This window comes from Cyanistes caeruleus, chromosome 5, assembly GCF_971803275.1.
Source record: "Cyanistes caeruleus chromosome 5, bCyaCae1.hap1.1, whole genome shotgun sequence".
In the NCBI taxonomy this organism is placed as follows: Eukaryota; Metazoa; Chordata; class Aves; order Passeriformes; family Paridae; genus Cyanistes; species Cyanistes caeruleus.
Genome location: NC_141705.1, coordinates 11,994,809 through 12,021,679, shown reverse-complemented (window position 1 = coordinate 12,021,679; position 26,871 = coordinate 11,994,809). Strand labels below are relative to the sequence as shown.

Genomic DNA, 26,871 nt, shown 5'->3' with positions numbered 1-26,871 from the left:
TGCCAGCTGCACAACTCAACACTAAATTCACAAATGCAGTTATTTAAATGCAAAATAAAATACTTCTTCCTTTGGATTTACACATGCATCTTTGCATATGTAAATTTTTAGTGCAATCTATGTCTTTGATCAGTATTACCAAAGCATGAATGTGAGCAGAATTACTTACATAATGAAATTATATCCTTAATTATACATTATTTGCCTTAATAAATCCCTTTATTCATTTGAATTTAAAGGTATTTATCTCCTCACTAGTTCTAAAAGATGATAAACAAGTCAACTGGATAGCATCAGAAATGGGGCTAGCCTGCAGCACTTTGTGACATTTATCTTTGCTCTCCCTTTTAATTTTACATGGCAATCTAAATAACACTGAAACTATGTCTGTAAGGTAGATACAGAGAAGAAGATGAGCTGGTGCACTGTGCTTTTGTTGCTGCTAACTGGAAAGGAACAATGCCTTAGGCTCTAAATGTGACACTGTCATCATTACAAAACGTTGTTCAGTTGTTTCTGGGCACCTGCCCAGTGCTGCTAAAACCTGACGTTAGTTCTAGGAAATTAGTGGCTGACAGATTCTTAATCAAGTTCCTAATGTAACTGATTGATATTCTCAGCATGTTCTATTGATTTATTTTTTTTTTTTTTTTTTTTTTCAACTCTATCCTTGTAATTTTGACATTATCCAACTGAACATGTTTGTGGGACAATTTTTTCTGGCCTGGTAACTTTGCATTTGAAACATGTGATAAGATGGGTAAGTTAAGAAACAAATGCAATGTTTTGTCTTCCAGGGAATGTCTCTGGCCAGCCATATGAGTGTTTCTGAGTTGGAGCCAAAAATCAATGTTGGAGAATATTAAGCAGCATACAGTTACCTACATTTGCAGAATTTTTTTTAATAATTGATGACAAATAAGCTAAGTTTTACCCTTAACTTGTTGAGATGTGTAGATAATTTTCTTTTAACCTATTCTTATAATCTTCCTGAAATAAGCTTTAGTTAATGTATATGGTGCTGGTACTGCATTAATGCAGCTGTGCCCAGAGAGGTGATGGTTGATGCATTGCAGGCACAGCATAAGGTCCCCACTGGTGTTTCAGGGTGCTGTGGCCACTTGGAGTGTGATCATGGAACTCAGCATTCCTCTATTGCTCCTGCCAGTGGAGCTGTGCCGCTGTTAAGGCAAAAGTACAAAAGTTCTTCTCACAGGAGGGAAGAATTTAGGCAACATTCCAGCCAGGAGGTAATGAAATGTATGATAAAGATAGGAGCAATACTTGGCTTCAGTGTAAACCAGTGCAATCACTGTCTGGCTTTGGATAAGATTCATCTGGTTGGCTGGAAGAGGCTGCTGACAAGCAGCTGCACAAAGAAACCTCACCTTTCTGAAGGGCTTTTAAACAAAGGATTTTAGAAGGACAATGGCAAATGCTCCCATGAAACCACATTTGGCAAACCAGTTCTTTATGTCATACCAGAAGACAGGCTAATCTGGGTTGAACAGCAGCCACTTACAACACAGTTTAAATTTTAAAGAAGAAATTATTTAATTTCCAATAGGATGGCTGGGTTCTGCAACAGCAGTTTCACAGAGCATAGGGAAAAATTGGGACACATTTAGGTTGTATCATCCCAAGCACAGGAGGGAAGAGGAAGTTAAGCTGCAAATTTGATATGCTTTCATTTGATGTTTTGCTGACCTTCAACAAGGCAGCCTGATGTTAACACTAATAATTCTGCACGATGATCATAATTTCAATGGAACTTCATTTAACAATGTGTTTTGTCTGTTTAGCTAAGTGTTGTTTTTTGTTGTTGTTGTGTTTTGGTTTTAGATAGTTGCCTGTAATTCTTGAGTCGGACTTAAAAAAAAACTTACAGTATATCCGCCTCAAATACACATGTGAGACAAGGATAATATTAACTATTTTTTAATAATGCTGAAAGCAAGATTTAAAAGCGTGAGAAATCAAAAAGCATTTTCACAAAGAAATTATTGCAGGCAAAGCATAGAGGGACAAATTGAACACTTCAACACCCAAAATGATTTTAGGTTAATGTATGCACCATCTTTTTAGGACTTCTGACTTGAATATTTTTTATGACAAATGCTGAATGTAGAATTTTAAAATGTTAAGGAGGATTTATTTTAGATCACATAGGTACTGAAATACAAAGCAGATAAGGATTCATTATTCTTATTCAGTACAAATTACAGTGGATAATGCTAAAGGCATTCCATATGAGTTAAAAAATCAGCAAAAGAATTTTTATCAGTGACATTTTTCAGAAAAACAGTAAAGTCACAAGATGGAAATGTAGCACAGTCAATAGCACAACTGTGTTTTAAACAACAAACTGAATGAACAGAAAAACTGAAATTAATGATTATTTCTTTAACTTGAACAGCTTCTAGGTTTTCATTTACACACTACATCAATTCTGCTGCTTTTATTATCCCTATACTGTCCATATTGTTCTCTACAAGATTTTAGTTGTTGCACTGTAAAGATGGAGCTGCCTGACTCCTTTACATATAATGAATGTGTGTTTTTTTCTATGGACAAAATAGAAAAAATTATTTGCTTTTTTTTTGATAAAACTGATCAGATGCCATTTTAGGGTGAGATATTAAAAAAATTGACTAGTTAGTTATGTCTTGCTGTGAAATGTGCCTGAGCGATAAATAGAATAAAATTTAGAAGAAAATCATGCAGTTTGCTTTTATTATTAGTTCTTCACTTTAATGTTATAAATGATAGAAAAAAGCAAATTATAATTCTTGATACAGCATATGAAACTAATTGTCTCAGCAGTCATGGGATTAGATTTTATAGGATTGGCACATTTGTAATGATCATCAATGCCATTAGAATGTAAAAAGAGTTACCTGATACCCACACAGTGGTTTCACTTTAGAAGAAAATATTTTGTGCATATATTGCACAATGTCTCATGTATCAATCACTTTGCATGCTGACAGTGAAAGAAAAATATATTGAAAGCAGGAAGGAGTGAAAAGTTTGATTTCTTCTGATGCTGTCCAAGTCAGCCTCTTCTTAAAAGCCAGACAAGAGACCTGATGAGAGAACAGGGGTCTGCGTGGCCTCTCTTACTAAATGGAGGTGAATTTGATGTTATAAACCACTTGTCAGCAAGTACCTAATGGAAGAAGTTGAAACCAAATTTAAAAACCCACCTCTAAAATGCTGTAGACTGGCAGTTTTAATCCTTTAGAAGTCATTCATTAGAAGTAGTGCTGGACAAGAACTCCTACATGGGAACAAAAATTGCAGTGACTTTTTCTTTAACCTTGATGAATTTTTCACTATTGACTAATGAATCATTCTGAATTACTCCTTTTGATCATTCTTTACCTGGAGAGAGTGTTTAATATTCTTCAGACTCAATCTCTTTTTATAAAGCTTTTTCTTGAAAATAAAAAATATGTTTATCAGCAAGTATGCAGAAAATCTTCATTTATTGCACACAAACAATGATGGAGGACTTTAACACATCAGATTAAAAGTACTTTAGCCAGAAATCAATTGCCATTGTTCAAGGGAGAAGTAACTATTAAGTAAGCTTGAAAATTAATTTAATAATGATTTTACAGTATTATTTTTTATTTTTTTTTAATATTCAAACACTTCTTTAATGTTTAAATTATTTATTTGAAATACAGCTTTAATGACAACTTTTTGTTGCTTTACCTTTGAAATCTATGTATATTTCTCCATTAGCTACAGGTCACAGTAATTTAAGAGTCATCCAAATACCAAAAAATATAAATATATCAGTTGGAGACTACACTAAAATCATCTGCATTTGGCAAAAATCTATTGAGAGGTGTAGAACAAGCTGTCATTTTGTTAATAAAGTGAACATCTATCCTAAAAGTATATAGTCAAAACGTCTCTATCCATCCAACATCATGCATGAAAACAAGGATCTGCTAGTCATCAAATCTGCCAGTGTAAATGAGACTGGATTTTACTGCTGTGAGATAATTATTGAAATACCTTTCTTTAATAAAATACATTGAAATGGGATAACAGTGATTGTTGAAGAGAAAGGTAGGCTAGCAAGAACATGTGTATGCCATTTCCCTTGTCATCATAAAGATTCTTCAGTTTGAAATATATTATGCATTTCCTGCTTCTCCCACCTTCCTCCCTCAACACTCTGGATCTCAGGACGGAAGAGACAAACACAAAGAGGGCCTGAACAATTATTAATGACAATTGATTTAAACTCTCTGCCTTAATATCTCCTGTGTAGAGTTTGTTTTCCTCCATAAGGATTTGCTAATAGGAATTATTACCTAAGGTTTACGAAAGTGCTGTGCCTGAGCTGTGCACTGAGCTGTGTGTTTCACACAAGACCCAACCACAGTTCCTCCTCCTCAGAGGAGGAGGATAGATGTGAGACCCTGAGTGAATTTGCTGTGTGGTTACAGGGGCCTGCAGTGATCACATGGTTACTCTGCTCAGTAATCTGTAACCTTTACTAACCATTTTATTTTTTTATTACAAGTTCTTAATAAAAAGTGATAAATAAATCAATATGGATGATAGAGCAGTATGGACCCTATGTGGATTTGTGTCCATAAGATTGTTGTGGCTGATTGTTCTATATGTGCCATGTCTCCCTGTTTTACCAAAGTCATATGCTAACTTTTACAGGGGAGCAATTTAAGGTCCTAATTCTGAGTTAAAAAGTTAAGCATTTAAAAGCATGTATACATTTAGTATTCACACACATTAAGATTTTCAGCAGTAGGAGTGAGATCTGTTTTACCTTAAGTTATTGATATAATCTGAGACAACCAGAAGACAATTTACCTCACTTCTGTTATACAACTAACTCAAGACATTATGCACCAGTTCTGTAAGATGCTGATCTTCAGCTCTCTTTATAGCTCTCAAATGCAGTGAAAGACTAGGAGAACTAGCTATGATTAGACCTTTAGCACTATCAAACATCACTCACTGACTGGTCAAGTCACAGGAAGCCTTTCCCATCATGCAGTACACTCCAGTTTTCGGCAGTATTTTATACTATGGGTCAGCTGATCCAAAGGGAAGCACAAAATTATCAAAGATGTAGAAAATATCAGTGCCAGAGAATCCATGAAGTAGTGTTCAAAATAGTGGAAAATGAATGTAGATTATTTTAACACTTTAACAGTCATTTAATGTCTACAATGTGTTAGGGAATCTGATCTCTTACTTGGTCAAGTACAAGCAGAAAAGACTTGTGTTAAATACTGGGAGGAGGGGAGTATCAATCTGCAGGAGCTGTAGGAGGTTCTGACATTACTGATCATCAGGCATGCATCCCTCAGCAATGGGAAAGTGACCTTGCACCTGATTCACTCTTGAAACAGTTTTTAATTTTGACTGCCTTTTCTTTTCCTGTGATGTTCTTTTATCTTTGACCAGTACTTCACTTTATATAAAATACATGATTGCAGAAGATTGCTCACTGGAAAGGAGATGTTTGGAAAAAAGGACCACCCTTCCTTGTTCCGTAGGAAGCTTGTATCTGTGCTAAAAAAGAAACAGCACTCCACCCTATCTGGTGAGTTACAGTATTTCCACTAGCACATACAAGTTACATGCTTGGTTTGAGATGGCTGGAGAGATGAACTTAAGAGGTATTTCAGTGTTTAACTTTGCTCACCTGGCCCTGGTCTGCTGAGGCATCTCGGGCTGGCAGGAGGGATCAGAGGCACAGCTTGTAGTCCAGGTCAGTGTTCTTGCAGCCACTTGCTTTCATTATTTATCTTTTGAGGAGAGTCATCACTTAAACAGGAGATCTTGACCTGGCTAAGGTATTCAAGGATATCAGTTCTGATAATTTCTTGCTGGTTTCTGACTGAAAAAGTGAGGAGCCAGGACTTAGCTCTGCATCATGGTATCTTATTCCTGGTAGTGACAACTGGAAGTAACATCTGAAAGACTCAGCCTTGAACACATGGTTCATAGTTTTTTCCAAGCTGTGATTTCATTTTAATTAATTATTAATTTGGGTTGGTAAGGGGCTTTAGAGGGCAATGTTTTTTGATCATTTGGGTTTGGGTTTTTTGTTGTGTTTGGAGGGTTTTTTTTTCAAAATCTTGAACTTTAAAGGTGGAAGAAGTAATAGGAAAATAATGGTGAATGACAAAGGTGCAGGACAAATATAAATGTAGGGCAGCAGTGGGCAGAGGGCTCAGATCAGTGAGGTAATCTAAGGCAGCCTCTTCAGTAACTGAGTTGTTTTCAGCTTATTTCACTTACAGCCTGAATACAACTCTAGTGCCTGTCATCAAGACTAGTTGTACCAGAGCTCTGCACTCTTCATCTCGGTGTTTATCGAGCTCTGGGGGAGTATGGGTGTGGCTCTGGAAATGGGCAGTAAGCAAGCACTGACTGGAACTTGGGAATTGCTGAAGTCCTGCACAGCTTCCTGTGCTGACAGGAGAGCAGGAGCAGATGCTGGAGGTGGAAGAGCTTCATGGGAGAAATGAATCCACCAGGAAAGCAGTTGTGGAAAACTCATCATGTAATTATGCTGAATGGGTAAGAGGTTTGTAAAAAGACTCTCACTATGAGAGGATTTTCAAAATGAGACACTGGGGAGTGGAACAGAAGGCACACAACAACCTGCTGTTCCTAGGACAGCATCTTCCTACACATGAAAAAGGTTTAAAGTAGAGAAAACACACTCCAAAATAAGAAGGGGTGTATTTATGTAGTGGCAAGGTATTGAAATCTGTTGTTATATTTAATAACACTAAAATTGTCTGGAGAAGAGGGCAGCAAAAAGCAGAGAATATCAATATAGAGAAGACTGAGTGAAAGAAAGAAGTGTAGGAGAAGTTAAAAATGGCAATAAAGTCCCTTCATGTGTAACTGTGTGCCAATCTCAAGGGGCTTGGATCAGCTTCAGCTCATAGGGCCCTTCGAGCAGGCAGCACTTGCCGAGAGCAGGTAGCAGATTTCTGGCAAGCTCCTTTCCCATGCAATCATTCATCTTTTAATTACATTAAAACATCAAGTAGGCAAGGGAAAGAATCCCCAGTTTAACCCTTGCATGGGTTTCCATTGCAATCAGCTGGACAGGCTTGGGCAAGTCACACAGAGGTGATGAAAAATGCTCAAGCCCAAGGTCACAACTGCAGTTACTGAGCTTACAGATTCCCAGGTTGTCCTGTAAGAGAACAGCCTTGGTTTGGTCACATTGGTACTGTGGTCATGGAGAAAGAAAATATCAGTGTGCAGATAGTGAAACAGTAGTATCTATCTTTTATTGAGCAATTGTCATTGCTCTAAGAAAAATAAAATACCTGTGAAAATTCATTCCCTGTAAGTAGAGTGCTACTGAAGCTAAGAGACTTAGCTAAGAGACAGGAGATATCATTGAAGAAAATTAGAAGACTACAAGGCATAATGTGGTCTGGTCATAGTAATAAAATATTCTAATTACTAGCTAAGAAGGGACTAATCTTCTGCTTGTTAATATTTCATGAAGATGTAAGAAAACAAGGTTGAGAATGAGAAAACAAGCATCCTAGGGGGTGCTGAGTGAAAAGTTCATTAATAGCCAGTTACTGCTTAGAATTTGTGTGGATAAGACTGCTCCAGAAGATGTGTGAATGCAATTATAATATTTTGCAGCTGCTTTATAATTTAGCAGCTACCAGCCATGGTGATGTGTCATGACATAGATTCAGTATTTTCCTTCATGTAAACAGGCCTTTTTGCTGTTTTAGTGGAAGCAGAAATAGTGGTTTCGTAGTGGCATCTTTTTAAATGTTCAAGCAAAACTGGATGTTATAAATCATCTACTGCTAACCAGTAGGTTAGTAAAGCCAGTACATACAATGTGTATAGACACCACATTTCAAACAAATTAAGCCAGTAGTGATGAGCAAATACTATGGTGTCTCTGGAATTGCACTTACTGCCTCTCAATTCTGTATTGTAGAATATAATCACCTTAATTTAATTTTTTTTCTGATTGTGAAAAAAGTCTCTACTTACTTGGGAAAAGCTAGTCTCACGCTGGTTTATAATATAACTTAGACTTTTCAGGTTTGGAAATTTGGTGGATATTCTGGGTAGGTTTGGGCATCATTTCTAGAACAGTGAACATGAAGGTTCTGTCCGCCTCTGCAAGGCTATTTACAGTCTCATGCCTTTTTTACAGTTCGTGGTGTTGAAAAGGCAATCCTGTAACACAAAATTGAGTCAAGCCATGGATTTTATTCTCACCTGTATTGTATGTCACAGCAACACTGAGCAATTAGGTCAGGGGACAACACATAGCTGCAAGTACCCAAGGTAACTTCAGCTGGGAGTGAACATCCTCATGGCAGAGCTGCTTCCCGTATCTGTGCTTTTAGTAGCACTTGTCTCTGTCTCTGGAGAATCATCCCATGTTTCCTCAGCTGAGAGGCTCATGGAGTGTTTCCCAGACAGTTCTGCCAGCTGCAGGGGAATTTGGTCTTTGAGGGAATTCCCAGTGCAGTTGATGATTTTTTTCATCAAGTTCTGCAGGTTTCAGCCAAAATCTAAGCACTTTTGTAGCATTAGTGCAAACTTCCAGCTCATGGCAGCATGCATAATGCTCACTGGGGTGTTCTGGTTGTTCAAAATACAGAACTGTGATCCAGATCAGTTGGCCATCCCTACCTTGCCTCCTGTTTGACATTTGTCTGGCAGGTACCTCTCTGTGCTGAACATGGTTCATCAGAACACAGACAGCAAATCCACCCATTTATTTGTTATGCCATCTCAGCTTGAGAATTTGGTTTTATATATCTGTGGGAATAGGTGTTGTGTACATTTCAGGCAGACCCTTAATTCTCATGTTTTGCTAAAGGACTTACCTATGTATGCTTAGGAATAGGATGACTTTTGCACTGTCCAGAAAAGCATCTGAATACCACAGCAGTTTGCTTCATTTTACTGCATCAAAAGAGCATCAACCCAGAGGGAAAAGTATGATGAAGTTTTTTGGAAATATCACAGTTAAAAGATTAAGGGGATAAAAAAGTTTTCCATTTCAGATTTCATAGAATCTGATCTACATTGGAACTTGACATCTTTAGTACGATAAGTATTTTTTGCCTGCTGCCTAATAAACTAAGAGAATTGAATCTGAACATAGTAAGGCTTTGCCTTTCAACATTAGTACTGAGACTTTATTTTCCTCTGTAATTGTAACTTCATGGCCTGTGTTTCTTTGTGTGTCCTGGGGCTGTGCTGTGTCATGGGTAAAGTTCATTTTACATCTACTTTATGGGTAAAAGTCTTCACTGGTATTTTCTTTGCTTTTTAAGGCTGTGTCTATGCTTTATGAATCACTTGAATGTTTTTGCAATGAATCAAGAGGAAAAGATGACAAATCCACTGCAGCTATTGTATCCAATGGAGCAGATGAGCAAATCTCACAAACTAGGGCATCTGAAAAGTCTAGAATGAGACAAGGATCTGCCATCTACTTTGACATTCAGAACTAAACAAAATATGTCTAAATAACTATGAAACTGGAAAATATGGTAATTTGCTGCTGAAAGATGGATTACGTGTTTCCTGTCAAAAGCTTGTCAGTGGGACAATACACAAGAAAAACAGTTGGTTCTAAGCACTTTTTGAATGTTTTGTCACTAACAAAATATTATTCTAAGGAGTCTCTGAATTTGGAGGATATGTCATTTAGAAGGCTGTTTTCAGTTCTTCTCTGGTGTCCAAAAATACTATGTTACCATGCCTTGAAAAAAAAAATTCTAGACTGAACAACATTCTCCAATAAAAGCATTCCTTCAGGAAACCCATGTGTGAGTAGGAGATGGTAGAGGAAAAAATGCATGGAGCCTGAGCTCTGAAACTGCCATCAGTGCTGACCACATTACAGACACAGAGGCATTCCTGTGGGAAGGGACTGTCAGTGTTAATTCATTCACAAACCAGGAAAAGTCTTCCAGAGAAAGAAGTCTCCTACACACATATACTAGGTTTAAATGAAGCTATATATAAATGTATAATTATTGTATAACTAGTTGAGGAGGGCTTCTTGAAGGATATATGGGTGGTAATGCTTGTTCCACTTTTTCAAGCTTTAAAGATTTTTAAAAAACCACTGAAGAAAAACCAAAGTTGAGAAAATTAAGGAGCTTCCAAGGTCAGAACAAAGGTGAAGAGTTTTGACAGCAAAGCTAATGGCAGATGTCCAAGGGCTGCTGAATCTGAAGAGTGGATGTCTGAAATGTGAATGTGTTTATGTACCAGGGCTATGTCACTTTCTGTGAATGTTTTTTAAAATCCTGGCGGGCTTTGTCCTGAAACTCACTATTACAGATCCATTTCTTTTACTGCATGGTGAAACTCTGTCATGTGCCATATTCCTTCAAGTAATCAGAGACAGGGCTGCTCTGGATTCCTCCAAACCCTGTAACTTTGTTTGCTACACAAGAAAGTCATAATCTGTAAAATGGTGACCTTCAGCCCAAGTCCCTGTTCAAGGAAGCTCTCAGTTATGCACCAGAGCTGTAAATGCATGCAGTAAATTTTGGTCTTTCTATAAACTGCTGCTTACTTCTCTGTTTAATCACAATGAGGTGTTCAGTGTTCAGGAAAATGTTAAAACCACAGCTTAATAGTCTCCAAATCCTATTTTTGTTACATTTTGCTTAAATGTGGCTCCTAACAGCAAAGAATGCTGCCTTCTTAACAGCTGCTTTTGTCTGTTTACATGGCCATCTCTAACATCTGGCCATTTCCAGCATCTGGCAGTAGAATTTATCTTGACCTATTTTTATCTGTGGCTGACAGTGGTGGCTATGAGCCAGCAGAGTATTTTTAGAGCTCCAGCTTTTGACACCTCTGCCTCAAATATATTAACTTCTGTGCCACTTGGGAAGCAATAAATCCTTATGTGTTTTAATTCTTCTTGGCTGTTTTGTTAGCGTTAAAACAAAAGAGAGCTCTGTAATTAACCTCAGGTCATGCTCTAGCATGGAGTATGATGTCTGCTTAACTGATGAGTATATAATGAAGGCATCTGTCTAATAATAGAACTTGAAGAGAGTCCTTGGCCACTGCTTTTAGCCATTTAATTGGTTATTCCCCTTTGAACAATCTGCTGAAAAATGACGGTTCCATTCCATTTAATTTGATGTCCAAAGTCTGTGTTAAGTTGAAACATGCTGATTTAGGAGCAAGTCTGGCACAATGATTTTGAAAGCCTTGTGTGTATTCTGTGCTTTTAATGTCCCACCAATGAATCTGGCTTAGTCATAGTCATACAAATGAGGTTCCCTCTCTGTTTATGTCACGCTCCCGACCCTGGTTAGGAGAGCTAGTAAAGTCAACTTGAGCCTGAACTCTCTGTCTTCCCAATCCATTGCAAAACCATGCAAGGAGTCACATCTTATTTACTCTACCTAGCACTTAAGCAGCTACTCTTAGTGGCTGAGTATGACCTGGCTTGACCTACAATATTTTTTATTTTCTTCCAAGCCCTGGACTGGCGTTCTTTCCTCTCGTAGCATCCATGGAAGAAGATTACAGAGCAGGCATTCCCAGCCCCATTACAGCAAGGACTGTCAGTGGCAGGCAGGATGATGAGGTGTCCCAGTGAACGTGTTTGCAGAACAGCCCTGTTTGTGTGTGGTGCTGTGACTGACATCCTGTGCCTGATAACAGGGCTGGCAGAACAGCAGTGATGGTGTGGATTAACCCTGTCTAGCAACAGAGCTCTGCACAGTCACTCACTCACTCCTGCCTCCCCTGGCTGGGCACAATGAGGGCAGCTGGAAAGAAGTTTTTATTATCATTGCTTTTACTAAGTGCTCTTCTGTCAGTACTTTGTAAACAGGAAACTGCAAATGCAGACTGACAAACAAATGCGCAGATCAGAAGAACATGAAGCTATTTCTCTAACCAAGAGAAAGGGCAGGTGATCATGTGTCAATGTTTCTTGTTTTCTGCATAATGTGGAATGCTGAGATGGGAGGAAGAATTTTTATGAACATACAGATAAAATGGCTTTGGCTAAGTTGCTGTGGTCCGGTGCTGTGTGCTAGTGAATTTTGTTGGCTGAAAGAATGTGACAAAAATTAGTTCCTTGTCTTTTTTCCAGAGCAGAGTCTGTTGGCACAGCTTGGCAATATCTTATACAGCCAAAGCTGTCCTTCCTAGCCTTGTTTCAGGAAGTATTCAACTCCACAGAGGTGGAGGAGTATAAGAAGGGTAAGGCAGAGAGGCAACAAGTGCAGCATCTGTGTTAGGTAATATTAATGGACTTAAGACAGCCAGAGATCAGAGGCATAACTAAGCAAGTGTTTGAAATCATAACTAGGAACTGGGCCAGTCACATACATTTGCTCTGAAATTTGCTCTGCTGATGTCCTTGTCTTGTCCTAAATTTGAATGCTCAGCTCCACAAGCCAGGAAGGTGCAATGTGTACAATCTGTAAGTTGCCAGGCCTAACACAATTGCAGTCTATGCTTAGGGCTTCTGATACTGCTGTGGAAATAAATCATGAAAGCAAGTAATTGGTGTTGCTGTCTCTATTGGGATCAGAGCAGATGGGGCCAACTGAGTGATGTTAGAAAAGGTATTTTATTGCATAGTCCATCAGTCTCATGGAAGGGTGAGATGTTTAAGATGTTACATTCAATGCCATCACCTCAGAAGCCGTCTAAATTCTAGTTACAATGTCTTTTTTAAACTTTTTAACCAATCAAGAGTTTACACAAAAGCTCACCAACATCTTCATAAACCAATCATCAATTGCTTCGTCTCACATGATGCTGCAACAATGCATCTTTTTTCATCCAATCATATAACACTACAGAAACTTACATTGCTACATCTATTATTTCTTACTAACTCTGTAACAGGTTTTATGTTAAACTTCAAAATCTCTATTATCTTGCTTAACATATTTATTCACTTACATAAAGCATACTTCAAGTTGCTTAAAATATATTTCTACTCAAACTACAGACTTATTTTCCTACTTCATATTTGTATAGCTTCACTGTTTTAAAGCTCCAAGCCTTCTCCAAGGTCTCAGGTCAAACACTGTATCAATCTCTAGCTCTGAGCCTCTATGTTCAAGGCCCTGAGATCTCTCTGTGCCTGCATTTCCCACACTCCCTCCTTTGCTTATAAAGGAAAAAAAGCCATAAGCTTCTCTGACAAAGATAGCAGAAAATGGTCAGGTAGTGGGGTGAAAGACACTCCAAAAATACCATTTCTTTTTTTTTCTCAGATAGAAAAACTCTGCTTTTTCATTTTAGAAGCTGTAAAATATTAAAAATTGTCATTTCAAGTTTCTTTTTAAATAAGGACTAAGTTTAATCTAAACTGCAGGTCTAATCTCAAAGAGGGGCCACTATCAAGCAAGAAAAGAAATGGAAAGGTAATTAGCATTTAATTCAAACTGCCTCTGGATAGAAAGTTTCTCACCTCACCTGCAGAGGTGCAGTGTGGTAGCAGAGTTATGTGAGTGGTGTGTCAGGGTGCTGAGTGCAGGGACATCAGACAGGTACAGCTTGCTCCCAAGACACCACAAGCAGTGTCCTGGCACAGCAATGACTAGCCTAGTTAAGACACATGCCAGGTAGGACATCTAGATAGGTATAAGCACATTCAAAGGATAAATTTTGGGCCAAAATAATGCAGCTCCTATATTTGTGACCACATTTCCTCAACACAGTCAAGCATCTTGTCTTCTAGGTGAGACTCTATTCGTGGTCGGATTCCCCTCTCCAAAGCAAGGATTGTCCCACTTCTGTGTAGATCATTTTTTATTTTCCTATTTGTTGAAACCCTTCTCATTTTCTGATAAGTGAAATCTGAAGTTAAATGATCTGTTATAAAAGCAGGCTCTAGTTCCATTTCCCACTGCTGCCTCCAGTATTCCTGAGCCCAGCATTTCCTGTGGTTAGCAGTGACAGAACTGCTGAAAAAATAACTCCTTATCAGAAGCACTACACTCTGTGATTGCTTTCAGGAAACTGAAAGCAGCCAGCTCTGTAAAATGTGTGTGCCTGGGGAACTTCCACTCCATCAATTTGTAAATCTTGTAAATCTTCCTGGCGGCATTTATGGATATCTCCTCACCTTACACACAGTTCTGGGATAGGTCAGTCCTACCCATAACCTCAGTGTGCACATAAATCAATATTTAAAAATTTTAAAAAAAGTTTTTTAAAAAGGGGGATGAGTAGGGGTTTCTTTAATGTGTTTCCTGCATGGACACTCAACACTAAACAACTTTCTCTTAGGGATTCCTTCCTCTCAGAAAATATTTTTGTACAATGAAGGAAAAAGTGTATTTCTTAATTCATGCTTAAGCATGACAGCTTAACAGAACCAAAATATTCCTCCCTACATACAGGAGTCTCTTGATAGCTTTCCTGAAATTAGCTTATTCAATTTTCCATGTTGTACCTCTCTATAACAAATAGGAACTTCCTCTAAAAGTTTTACTCCATTGCTTTAAGTGTTGCAAAACAACCATCCTCCTTCATAATTCCTTCTGACCCTTTCTGATGTTTCATTTTTTCTTTTTCCTTTCCTTTTTCTTTTTTCTTTTTTTTTTCTTTCTTTTTCTTTTTCTTTTTCTTTTTCTTTTTCTTTTTCTTTTTCTTTTTCTTTTTCTTTTTCTTTTTCTTTTTCTTTTTCTTTTTCTTTTTCTTTTTCTTTTTCTTTTTCTTTTTCTTTTTCTTTTTCTTTTTCTTTTTCTTTTCCTTTTCCTTTTCCTTTTTCTTCATTTTTCCTTTTCTCTTCGTTTTTCTCTTCATTCTCGTTTCTTTTTTTCCCCCATTTTTTCTGACCATGCCATAGACCAACTTTTTATTATGCTCACCACAGCTCAGCAGGATTGGCTGGTAGCTGAGTGGGATTTTTATATAAGTGTTAAAGTAGAGCAAATGACACTTGGGCTGCTGGTGTGAGACTGGCTGAGGAGTCCTGGAATGAGAAACTACAGCACTTGTGTGGACAACATTTGGTTACCTTAGGGTATGACCTCTTTTTCTGTCATTACAACTAAAAATAAAAAGTATTCTTGGAAGACTAAATATCAAGAACTTAAAACTGAAGTATAAAAGAACCCTGCAAAGAATGGCATCCAGGAAATTATTCAAACAAGGACTGAAAACTAGACAGAAGTATTTACCCTGCAAATATTAATTTATTGGCTGCAAATGGATTCAGTGATTTTGCAGTCTAATGTGGGTATGTCTCCTGCACTAATAAATGTGTTTGATTAGAGTCAATATGCAGTGCTGAAAGTGTGTTTCCCATGGTGCAGCTTTGCCAGATGAGTGTTACTGCTCCAGCTCTCAACTCAGGAAATCACACAGCCAGGTAGCTGAACTTAATCATTTTACCTGCCTTTAAACTTCTCTGAAATGGTATGTGAGCTTATTAATTTAATTTTTGAAATACATTTTAAGGATATTCTGAGAAGTAAATGATAATAAAAGAATGAAAGCTGGTCTGCCTATAATTAACAGGACCTATCCAGTGTGTCACTGAAGAGCACACTGCTTGTATGAACTCCTCTTCTGCCTGTGCCCCACCAGTGCCTGTTTAATGTGATATTTTTTTACTTTTTTTGCAAAGTAATGTAGTAATTGCTACATCATTTGCTCACTAGATGTGAATAAATTCACCGTGTATTGCAGAAATTAAATGACCTCTAAAAACTGTTAACCAGACTTACAGAAAATTTTGAGAATTTGTACAAAGTAAATGAAGTGTGTTGATACTTGAAGTTGAAACAGACTATCCAGGACACTAGAAAATTTGGGGAGTTTGATAATTTTATCACAATTTGGAAAATTAAATGTTTGTTTATTGCTCAGATGTTACTCTCTTGCTAAGAGAAAAATAAATTGCTTTTCATACTGCTGCCAAGTAACAAGAAAAATAACAAGTTCATAATTACAGGTTGTGTTTTCTTCCTCCTGTGCTTCTTCCACCCAGATACGTAACAGATTTGTGGAAATTGTCAAAAAGTCCTTCTCATGTGACTTCCTGCACCTTTAGGAATAAGATAAACTGTAAGAGATGAAAAGCTCTAGTAGAAGTTTACCATTTCAGCTATCCCATTTCAACTATTCATCTGTCTGTGGCACAAATGGGCCTTTACAGTAGAACTGATAAATCTATTTCTTCAGACTTTTCCAAAACAGACACTGTTGCAGAGCATGGAATAAAATGTATTCTCCAAGAGAATATCAGCGCAGTCACACCAATCTCATGAAAGCCTGAATATCTGACCAAATGCCATAAAACTGGGATACATCTGAGTGGGTTTTGAATATTATACATGTGACAGTCCAGATATGTATCACATTTATAATTTAAACTTTTGGTCCAAACTAGGAACAGCAAGACCTAGTTCTCTATAAACACTCAGTAAAAGCTCATCCAATTTGTTGCCTATACCATTCTTCAAGGAAAAACCTGAATGAGTAATGAGTATTATTTACATTATAATTATTATACAAAATTTGAACAAGCCCACAGAAATGACTTCTCTCACTGGGGAGTTGGACAGATGGGTTGGTGTCTAAACACTGCCAGATTTCCTATGTGGGCCTTCTATTTGTTCTCTGTTTTGGTTTTGCAAACAACTGTAATAGTCTGTGCTGTGTGCACAAAGCTTCTATTTTTAATGACAAACAAATCATAAGAAAATATTTAAACAGTACAGAAAGCGTGAATTGAAAACTCTGAGCAGTGCTGATGTGTGTGCACGTGCATGAATACAGATAAAATGCACATCAAGAATAAAAAAACCCAACCAGGCAGCACTACCATGGTGACCTTTCTGTGAGTACAAATTCAAGCTCTGTGGTTTATTCTGTGTTTTAGCACTTTTGCAGCCATATCATCAAAAACTGTGAGTCACCTTTGTTTGCAGAGGAAAATTGTGAGATCACCTTTTCTGCCACATTACATGGCAGAACTGTGGACATACTGACACATCCTGTTGACTGAAGCTGATCTCCCTCTCTGCCCTTCTGGGAACACTTTTTTCCTTCTGTATGGCTAGCACTGGTGTTCATGGTTCTAAGTCGTAAAAATGAATTAAATAAACATTTTCATTTTTATTTTTTTTCCTTTAGAAGGAGGAATAGATTTTTCTTTACTGGCCATGTTTAATATTCATGTTACAGATACACATCAGAAAAGGACAAAGGAAAGTTACTGGCACTTGGCACACCAGAGACTGCCACTGTGTGTGTGTGTGTGTGTGTGTGTGTGTGTGTGTGTGTGCAAAGACCAGATCATAGCTGACAAGGGCCAGTGTTTGCTCTATTCTTGTTTCTTCTTCTGAGGAAAATCAACACACAGGTTTCAACATGCACTTTAATAAAAATTTCAAACTTTACTTAAAACCTATATCCCTGTAATGCAAATCAGTTGCAACTATGTCATAAGGGTGAAGTCAGGAACAAGTAACTTTAATTAACAGTTTGAATGAAGTATACAGCCTGAGATGCTGCTGTGATTTTTTGGGAAATGCAACTTGTTGGAATCACATGTTGGAAAATGTAAGATGGAAAATTTTATGGGTTTTGTTTCAGAACAGTTCTAGACTTCTACATACATGGGATGTATAGTCTTGCTGTGAGATATTGTTGATGTAAGAGGATGGATTTTGCCTGAGGAACCAGCCAGTTTGGTGTCTAATGATGGAGTACTTGGATTTACAAGCAAACCACAAAGTTCATCAAAGGCCATGGAGGGACACAGGACTTGAGAGTGACCTTTTGTTTTCAGTACAAGTCATTTTACTGCAAAATTTGTACTGCATAAAGTAAATAGCAAGTTATTTTACTGCAGATGAAGATGAATTTTGATACTGGCTGTTTGCTCAAGTATCAGATTTATTGCTTCAGATATCTCTACCTGAGCAAGTTTTTTCTGGAGCAGCTCTGCAAGGCTCCCTTTGCTGGCCCTGGACAGAGGCAGGGCTCTCCCTTTGCTGGCTGTAGAGAGAAGCTGGTTCATTAGACCTGTTGGAGACATCTGCTATGGAATGAGCACAAGCCCAGGGGGACTGTGTCAGCTGTCTGCATGGCAGATCTCTATTTTTGATCTAGACAATCCCACCCCAAGTGTGTGCTAGTGATTTATGTGGTTTGTAACAAGGTCCTTGGTGTGGCAGAGGGCAGTCCCAAGTCTGCAACCCCTCACAGTCCCTAACTGTGGTGGCGAGGGAGAGGTGAGTGCTCCTCTCCCTCCCAAGCAGGCAGATACTGCACCAAAACTGGGCTGCCAAATCTCTTGTCCCACAGGGATGTCTTAAAGGACAGATCTTGAGCAAACAGCCAATAACAAAATCTGATTTTCATTTGTTAGTCACACTGTGTACCTTGAAGGAGAGGCTGGTTTCTACTGGAGAGCAACTGGTTGTATTAGTCACACCAGGCAATAAATCTTTAGTTTTGAAAAGGTGTTGGCATGAAGGTGTGTACTCGATAGAGGTGTTTGCTAATGGATTACTGTCCCCTGGGTGTGTAGCCACTGACTGGAGCGGACAGATGCATAAAGAACCCCAGAAGCAGAGCAGACTCCATCCTCCACGAGAACCCTGCGGCTGTGCCTGTTCAGGAGGAAGCCAGGCTCCAGAAGCAACATGTCTCAGCTGGAAACTGCGATGGGAATGACCATTGCTGTCTTTGACCAGTATGCAAGGACTGATGGCAACAGGCAAACCCTCAGCAAAGCAGAACTAAAGACTCTGCTGGAAAAGGAGCTCCCAAATTTCCTTGCGGTAAGAGAACAGCATGGCACCATTTCTGTGTAGCAGGTGCAGGAGCAGCCTGCAGAAACAGTTCTTAGTACATTTTTAGAGAAATTACATCCAAAAATATGCAAAGCTTTGTAGGAAAAGATGAAATTTTAAAAAGGTTTTGCACAAACTGTGTAAAACTGGTTTTGATATGCAGGGACATTCCCTGTTTGCTAAATTCATCACTTGAGTTATCAGGACAATGGCTTTGAAATAGATTTGGTTTCAACTTCAGAATTCACTTACTTCTGTTTATCCCTGGATTTATCATCCTACTTCATGTCACAACTTCTGTGAAGGTAGTTGTGCTGTAAGCAATTGAGGATCGTGATTGAAGATAGGAATCTCTAAAAATTTATACATTTACCTTCTCTAGGTATTTATGCTACATAATCAGTATGCTCATCAAAATGATGCATAAACCAGAACAACAGATGAATTAAGAGAAAACTGTTTGGCATTTGTCTTTAATAGCAAAAGAAAGACCTGGATATATGTTGTACAATATAGATTTGTATGTAATCACAAAGTGCATTTTGGTAGGTATTCAAAAGTGCTTAATATGTTCTAGTAAAAGCTTTAGCTGCCAGGGAGACAATTTCAATTGTTGCTTTTTAAAAAAATTTGTTTCCCTTCACTGAAAACCCAGAAAACACGTTAAAATATATTGTTTTTAACACACTGGAGTAATGTTTCCCTATTTGTACTGTTTTGTTACTGTTCTTAATGGCAAAAGTCTAGAACCAAATGCTGCTTGTGTGGCTCTCAGTTTTTGTATCCAGCATAGTTCAGATTTGTAACAACAGCTATTTCAGGGCGCTGAAGCCAGGGCACTTGATACAATTCAGTATCTTTCAATGCAAGCTGTATGAATTCACCATATGAAATCCACGCCTGCTGGAGTTGTGTCTCACAAATTAAAGACGTGTAATATTCAGAGTAAGGACCTGGATGGCTCAGGGGGGATATATTCCAATGTATCTGAGAAATCTGTGTAAGACAGATTAGTGCTTGTGACCCTACAGCACTGCAGAAGGGTCCTGCTCCTGAGCATGGAGCTGCGTGGTACCCACAGCACTTCCATGGAAAGAGAAACTAAACCAACAACAAAACCACAATTCTGCCACGGCATGGAAATCCCCCAGACACTCGAGATTTGGTCTAAATAAGGCTGGGGAGCCCCTGCAGCAGGCAGCTATCAAATGGGATGATGCTCAGAGGTCTGTCCTGACTGTGTTTGGTGGCCTGGCATTTTCCAGTTCCCCACAGCTGCTCTTAGCAGCTCTACCTATTTCCTGCACCTGGTTGAAAAACTGGAATTTTCCAGGAAGATAAATAGCTAATTGTCCTCTTATATTCCAGTCTCCATCTCCCTTTCCTTCTTTACCTCTTCTAGGAAAAAAAAAATCAAAAAGCAAACAAATGAACAAAACCCCCCATATTTTTAAGCCGATATTTTAAACACATTTAAACCAACAATTTTCCTTCTTCCTGTCTTGCCAGACTTGATAACTGCAAGAAAAAAACTGAGAACATAAGACTGACCTCAGAGAAAAAGTTCTACCTGCATTCTCCTGCCATTTATATGCATATTTTTTCATTTGCAAGAAATTCTAGGGAAGTGTTTTCTAGTTACTCATGTATACTTTTGGCCTTAGAATTTGTTGTAACTGACACAGATCACAACCGCCTGGAAAGGTCTTGAATCAGTCAGGCATAAATACCACAGGATTGAAGGACTGGACTCAGTTATAAAGAGTTTCCAAAAAACAATTCCTATTTTTGCATCTCAGGAGTAATTCAGATACTATTAGTTCATGTAGCTCACTAAATAATTCGAAATATTCACTTATAAAATTAAAACAATGTAATTTCCAAAGTGAGAATTAACTAAACCTTCCAGACACATTAATCAGTCAAATCAAAGTAAATGTTTCAATTTTTACTGATTTTTAAAAGCTCTGTATTTAAAGTGAAACATTAAATTACAGAATGAGAAATTTTGTTAATTGGATCATGATCAAAATTTGCCTTCAAATTTAAATTTAGGTAGTAATCGTTTTGAATTGGTGGACATTTTCCAAAAGTTTATGTAATTTCTTTCTAATATTATATCAGATTTTTTATCGTCTACAAGAGCCACACGATTGTTTCCTAGGTTTAACAGGTCTGTACTGCCATCTCCTGTTTAATGTTAAAATTCCACCTTCGAAAATCCCTGTAGATTATCAGCGCCAAAAAAGCCCTCCTGTAAGCTTCTTTTTATTTTAATATATTTTGTCCAAAAGGAACAACAACAACAACAACAAAAAAAAAAACACCACCAAAAAATCCCCTCCACCAAACACTTTTTAAATTGATGATGCATTGCTTAACATCAGCCTTGAGATGTAGTGGTTCACAGATTCACAGAAGCACAGAATATGCTGACTTGGAAGGGACTCACACAGATCATTGAGTGAAACCTCTGGCCCTACACGGGACATCGCCAAGAGTCACACCATGTGCCCAGGAGCACTGTCCAAACTCTTCTTGAGCTCTGTCAGGCTGGTGCTGTGACCCTTTCCCTGTGATCTTCTTCCACTGCCCAATGACCCTCTGAATGATGAACCTTTTCTTGATATCCAGCCTAAACCTCCCCTGACACAACTTCAGACCATTCCCTAGTTCCTGTCACTGTTAGCAGAGAGAAGAGATCAGTGCCTGCCCCCCCTCTTCCCCTCATGAGGAAGCTGTAACTGCAATGAGGTCTCCCCTCAGTCTCTTTTTCTCCAGGCTGAACAGACCAAGTGACCTCAGCAACTCCTCACACAGCTTCCCCCCAAGGCCCTTCACCATCTTTATTGCTCTCCTTTGGACACTCTCTAATGGTGAACTTTATTTCCTATATTGTGGTGCCCAAAACTGACCCCAGCACTTGAGGTGAGGCAGCCCCAGCTCAGAGCAGAACAGGACAATCCCCTCCCTGGTCTGGCTGTGCCTGATGCCCCCCAGGACAGGGCTGGCCCTCCTGGCTGCAAGGGCACTTGTGGCTCATGTTCAACTTGCCTCTGACCAGGACCCCCAGGTCCCTTTCCATGGTGCTGCTCCAGCACCTCATTCCCCATTCTGTCCATACATCCAGGATTGCCTCATCCCAGATACAGAATTCAGAGTTTTTCCTTGTTCCCTTCTTATGGTTGGTGATAGCATAGCCCTCTCATTTGTTGAGTCCTTCAACAGAGTCAACAGCTCTTCCCAGTTTTGTATCATCTGCAGACTTGCTCTCTGTCCCTTCCAGTCCCATGTCCAAGTCATTTATGGAGATGTTGAAGAGCACAAGGCTGAGCATGGAGCCCTGTGGAACCCCACTAGTGACAGGTCCCCAGTCTGATGTCCCCCGTTCACTATAACCTTTGTGCTCCGCCCATGAGCCAGGTGCTCAGCCATCCCATGATGTGTTCATCCAGCCGTGTGCTGGACATTTTGTCCAAAAGGATCCTGTGAGAGACAGTCCTGAAAGCTTTACTGAAATCAAAGAAGATGACATCAGCTGGCTTCCTTTGATCAACTTAGTGGGCTACTTTGGCATAAAAGGAAATCAAGTTTGATAAGTAGAACTTTCCTCTCATGAAGCCATGCTGGCTGTGACTGACGATTGGCGCTCAGTCATTCTATCAGAATAATGGCAACTTAGAAGAATAACGATGACTTAGAAAAGGATTTGCTGTGTTAACCTAATCTCAGCATCCTACAGGCTTCAGGAAGCACTTTCCCAGCCACCAGCTCCTGTGAGCAGTTTTTGCTGGGCCATAAGACCAGTGACAGCACTCAAAGCACTTTTGAGGCTGTTTGCATATTTTCTGGGGTGGAGGTGTTCAGTGAAGCTTCAATTTGACATTTGCCCCAAGAAATCATGTTTTTTGCTAAACTGCAAACTGCCTGAGCTTCAGCTGAGCCTTTCCAGCAGAATGGATAGGGAAATCATGGCATTTAATTCATCTGGGTAGTGTCCTCAGGGCTTTGTGCTACACAGCTTTAGTGGTGATAAACACTCTTTTAAATGTAGCAAGCATGCCTCGCTGTGACACTGCATGACTGCAGCTCTCAGGTGTAATTAAGGTAGGAGCTTTTGGTACTTGCTGCTGTGCAGACAGTGGGAATACACGGGACCTTTCCAAGTGCCCAGAGCCCAACCAAAGACCTTGTTTGGAGAAGCTGCTGCATTGGGGTTGTGCATCCTCTCACCTCAACCTGCTCCTTTTCTTTTGCAGTCTGGGAAGGACAAGAATGCTATCGATAAAGTCTTCAAGAACCTGGATGAAAATGGAGATTCCGAAGTGGACTTCAAAGAATTTGTCATCTTTGTGGCAGCTCTGACTTGCTGCTGTCACAAATATTTTGAGCAGAATGCAGCCAAATAGTTGTCAAACTACTCACATAAGCTGTCTTTGCGTGTGCTCCATATGCTAGTGATATGGATCCCTTCACTCCTTCCATGTACTGCTGTGAAGTTTGCAATCACGCTGGACTGTAAAAATAAACCCTACTGAGCTCATTCTCTATCCTGAATGCTAATTTCTTCTCATTTGTGGAACAGCCTGGGTTTAATGACTCCCACTAACTCACATGGAGTAGTTTCTCCCTTTCTCTAGTTTTAAAATTCTTAACCAAAAGGTTCAGTATTCATCTCAGTCCAGAAGCTGCACACAAATAAGGGCTGGTAGAGCCATGAATCAGCTGGAGGCCGTTTTGATACATCAGCATCTCTGGGATGCATCCCAAACCCACACATGTGCCACCATAGCTGTACAGGACAGGCCTCACTGGCACAACCTTTAAGCCTGTTTGATATCCTCAGCTGTTCTGCTGTTGCAGGGCTGCCTTGTAGGTCCTTTCTTGCTTAGAACAGCAAAACAACTCCAAACACATTTTCTGGGTTTTTTTCAGCATGGAGGATCCTGTGCAGTTTTGTGTGCTGGTGAGCCATCTCACTCAGATCACACAGATTTATTTTCTATGACACCGTAAGACTTGATATTACTTTAAAATAAATTTAAATACCCTCCCAAATAGTGTGCCATAGTATTTTTGCCTGAAGCAAAAATGGCAGCAATTGTTGCTTCCTTACCTGAAAAAAGTCTGTGTGGGAAGTGGAAGAATTTGCTTTCAGGCAACAGGCATCACCTGAACTCTGCAACTGAAGCAAGACTGTATACAGAATTAAATCAATATTTTGGAGCACTTTTCTGATGAGCATCCCAATGCAAACTGCAAAAAGCATTAAATTTAGTTCCTTTAGTTCCCTCTACAGAACAGTACTGTTGGGTGCTATTCCTATGTTATGCCAGCAGCCAAATATTTCCCTGTCCTACTGCAAATGTGCTGTGTAGGTAGAGGTGCCACAAGTGTCTCTGGAACCCTGAAAGATCATGCAGCACAGCAAAAGCAGGAGCAGGAGCTCAGTTTCACTGTGTTTCCTGAATCTGAAGTTAGGCCACAGGTTTGACTCATTCATAACCCTATACAAACATACATTTTTGAGGTGTTTTCATCTTCTGGGGAGCTCAATGGGAAAATTCGGTCTTATTAGTTTATTTCAGCCTGGTTTAACCATTACAAGCTTTGTTTCATCTAGCTTGCTCTGATGCTGGATGGCTGGAGATTAATTACAATGCATCTGTGACACTTGCAGAAGTACCATTACCTGTCTTATTGACAACATTTTTCTGTATTACCTGAGCAAGAAAACTACTAGTCATCAAAATGTGCAAAAGTCTTCCCAACCCAGGGATCCCAAATTAGCCTTTTCTCGGAGAGGCTGCTCCATATTATTGCCATTTTTTGAGATATCTTTACAGCCCTAATCCAGCATAGCTCTGCCCTGTGGCTGCTGTGCCACTTATAAGGGCCAATTCCTCACTATTTTGTCAAGGCTATAAATGAGCAAAATGTTCTGCTTCTTGCAAAACAAGCAAATTCTAAATACAGAGTCAAAATTTTTCTATATTGCACATTTATCTAGCTAGTGGTATAAGCCATCCTCAGACAATTAAATCTCGGTGATACGTATCAAAAATTGATCAGTATATCCTAATTTTTTGAAATGCTTTTTTATTTTTACAGGTTTAGCATTAACACCTAATACTCTGCGTTGCTTTCGAATATCCAGCCTCACTGAATTTTTTGGCTTTTTACCACTATGTGGCACTAAATGCAGCATTTTTATTGCTTATTGAGCCCAAAAGTCCATGTATCATTATTGAGATAGAATGGAAAAATGTGTGTTAAAATTAGGAAAAAAAAAATCAGAATTGTTCATAGCATCATTTTGTCAATAAAATGGCAATTTATGTCTGGACAAATACCATATGTCCCATTGAGGGTATTTTACTGATTGCAGTGGAAACAGCAGGAGCTGAGGGCCAGGCAGAGGCTCCATCTCTTGAGCTTTAGCTGCACCAGCCCAATCTCACCTTTGTGAAAGGGTTTCCCTTTAACTTGTAAATTGCAAACCCCCTTTGCAATTTATTGCACAGTTGTTCTCCACAGCATTGAAATTGCTTTTAAAACATAGCTCTTAAAGAGAATGCTGGTGAAAAGCTCTACCTGTCTTGTGAGCCAAGGGCTCCACCTTGTTGCTTACTAAGCAGTGAGAGCTGTGACATACCCTACATTTCATTCTTATTTCATAAACTTCCTGCACCCAGTTCAATATCCACACCATTTCACTCACCCATTAATGCCATTTTGTCCATTTTCCTGGAAATCTGTTGGTTTTTTCAGTACTAGAGGACTGCTCATAGCAGTCCTGGTCATGGCAGCCCAAAGCTGCTTTGTAAGCGCTCCAGCTCCCACAAGGAGTTCTGGCTGACAGTGACAAGCTCAAGTACCTTTGTCTCCTTGAGGGAGTACCCTCATTGTTCCTGCAGCATTCAACCCTCCAAACTCTTAATTGACCCCTTGGTCCCACATGAGGGGACACCTGGAGAGCTCAAAGCCTGTGCCCAGAAACACACGGACGCTGTGTGCTGCTTTGCTAACCCAAGGGAGCTGTGCATGTTCAGAGCTGCATGAAGTGGGGGAAGAAAATGGGTTTGGGGCTTTTTTTCTTTTTCCCTGCAGATTTTTCAAAAGCTGTAACTCTGTGATGAATATTCATTTCAATGTAGTACTGAAAACTCAACTTGATGACACCTCAGAGAGAAAATGATCCAGGAATAAAAGAAATTAACATATAGCTCCCACCTTACCATAGAACAAAAGTGACTTTTCAGAATACATTATTTAACCTAAAAGCATCTGAACAGAGTCACTTCAGTATCTTTCAATCCATTAATTTTCTTTCTCAGTATTATTAATTTTCACTATGAACCTAAAGTTTACCCAGAATATACTGTGTATTTCCTTCCCTCAGTAAACTTTTGTAACTCAAAGTTCAAGCTACAGAGATGGTAGACCTGGTTTTGTCTTTTGGTTTGGTTTTGCCATTTAATTTCAACTTTTTAGGCCTCAACACCTTATGTATGATGAGATAAGTTAAGAAACTGTATAGGCAGCTGTAGGGGAAGGGAGAAGAACATAAAAAGTAGCTTGGAATGTATAAGCTAACAGTTGTGGCTTGTGCACATTTGACTTATCTATCTGAAAGGAAAAAAGTATATGGGTAAATATATTACCAGCAAATGACAATATGGGAAATCATCATTTGTGATGAGTTCCAAATTAAGCAAGTCTTAAAGGCAGAGGTGAGAAAGTCTGCTAAGCAGCAAATCAGCCAATGGGTATTTTCATAATACAGATAAAATATAAATTTATATTGATATCAGATCAATTCTATAGATTAAAATACTGCAGTTTATGTACTGGCATTTTGGAATCTAGTGGGCTACTGTCAACACTCTTCAATTTTTAAAATTACATATGAAATCTGATTTCTGAGTGTATGCAGGAGAAAACAGGCATAAAACCTAACCCTTAAGTCACTCATAGCCACTTATGCTGCAGTTCTGGCTGGGAATATTCCTTGTTATTTTACCTTTAAATTCACTGAGGCTCATGAAAAAAA

At 39.0% G+C, this 26,871-nt stretch overlaps 1 protein-coding gene and 1 pseudogene across 1 annotated transcript; both read left to right on the top strand.

Annotated features, from left to right (window-relative positions):
• The first annotated feature begins 1,596 nt into the window (after positions 1–1,596).
• Positions 1,597–9,518, top strand: LOC147652929 (uncharacterized; annotated as a pseudogene).
• Positions 9,519–18,575: 9,057 nt separating this feature from the next.
• On the top strand, positions 18,576–23,361 carry S100P (S100 calcium binding protein P). The gene is made up of 2 exons (XM_023925529.2): positions 18,576–18,806; positions 23,078–23,361. Exons 1-2 carry the CDS (start codon positions 18,669–18,671, stop codon positions 23,225–23,227), a joined length of 288 nt encoding a protein of 95 aa, XP_023781297.1. The 5' UTR covers positions 18,576–18,668; the 3' UTR covers positions 23,228–23,361.
• Positions 23,362–26,871: the final 3,510 nt, after the last annotated feature.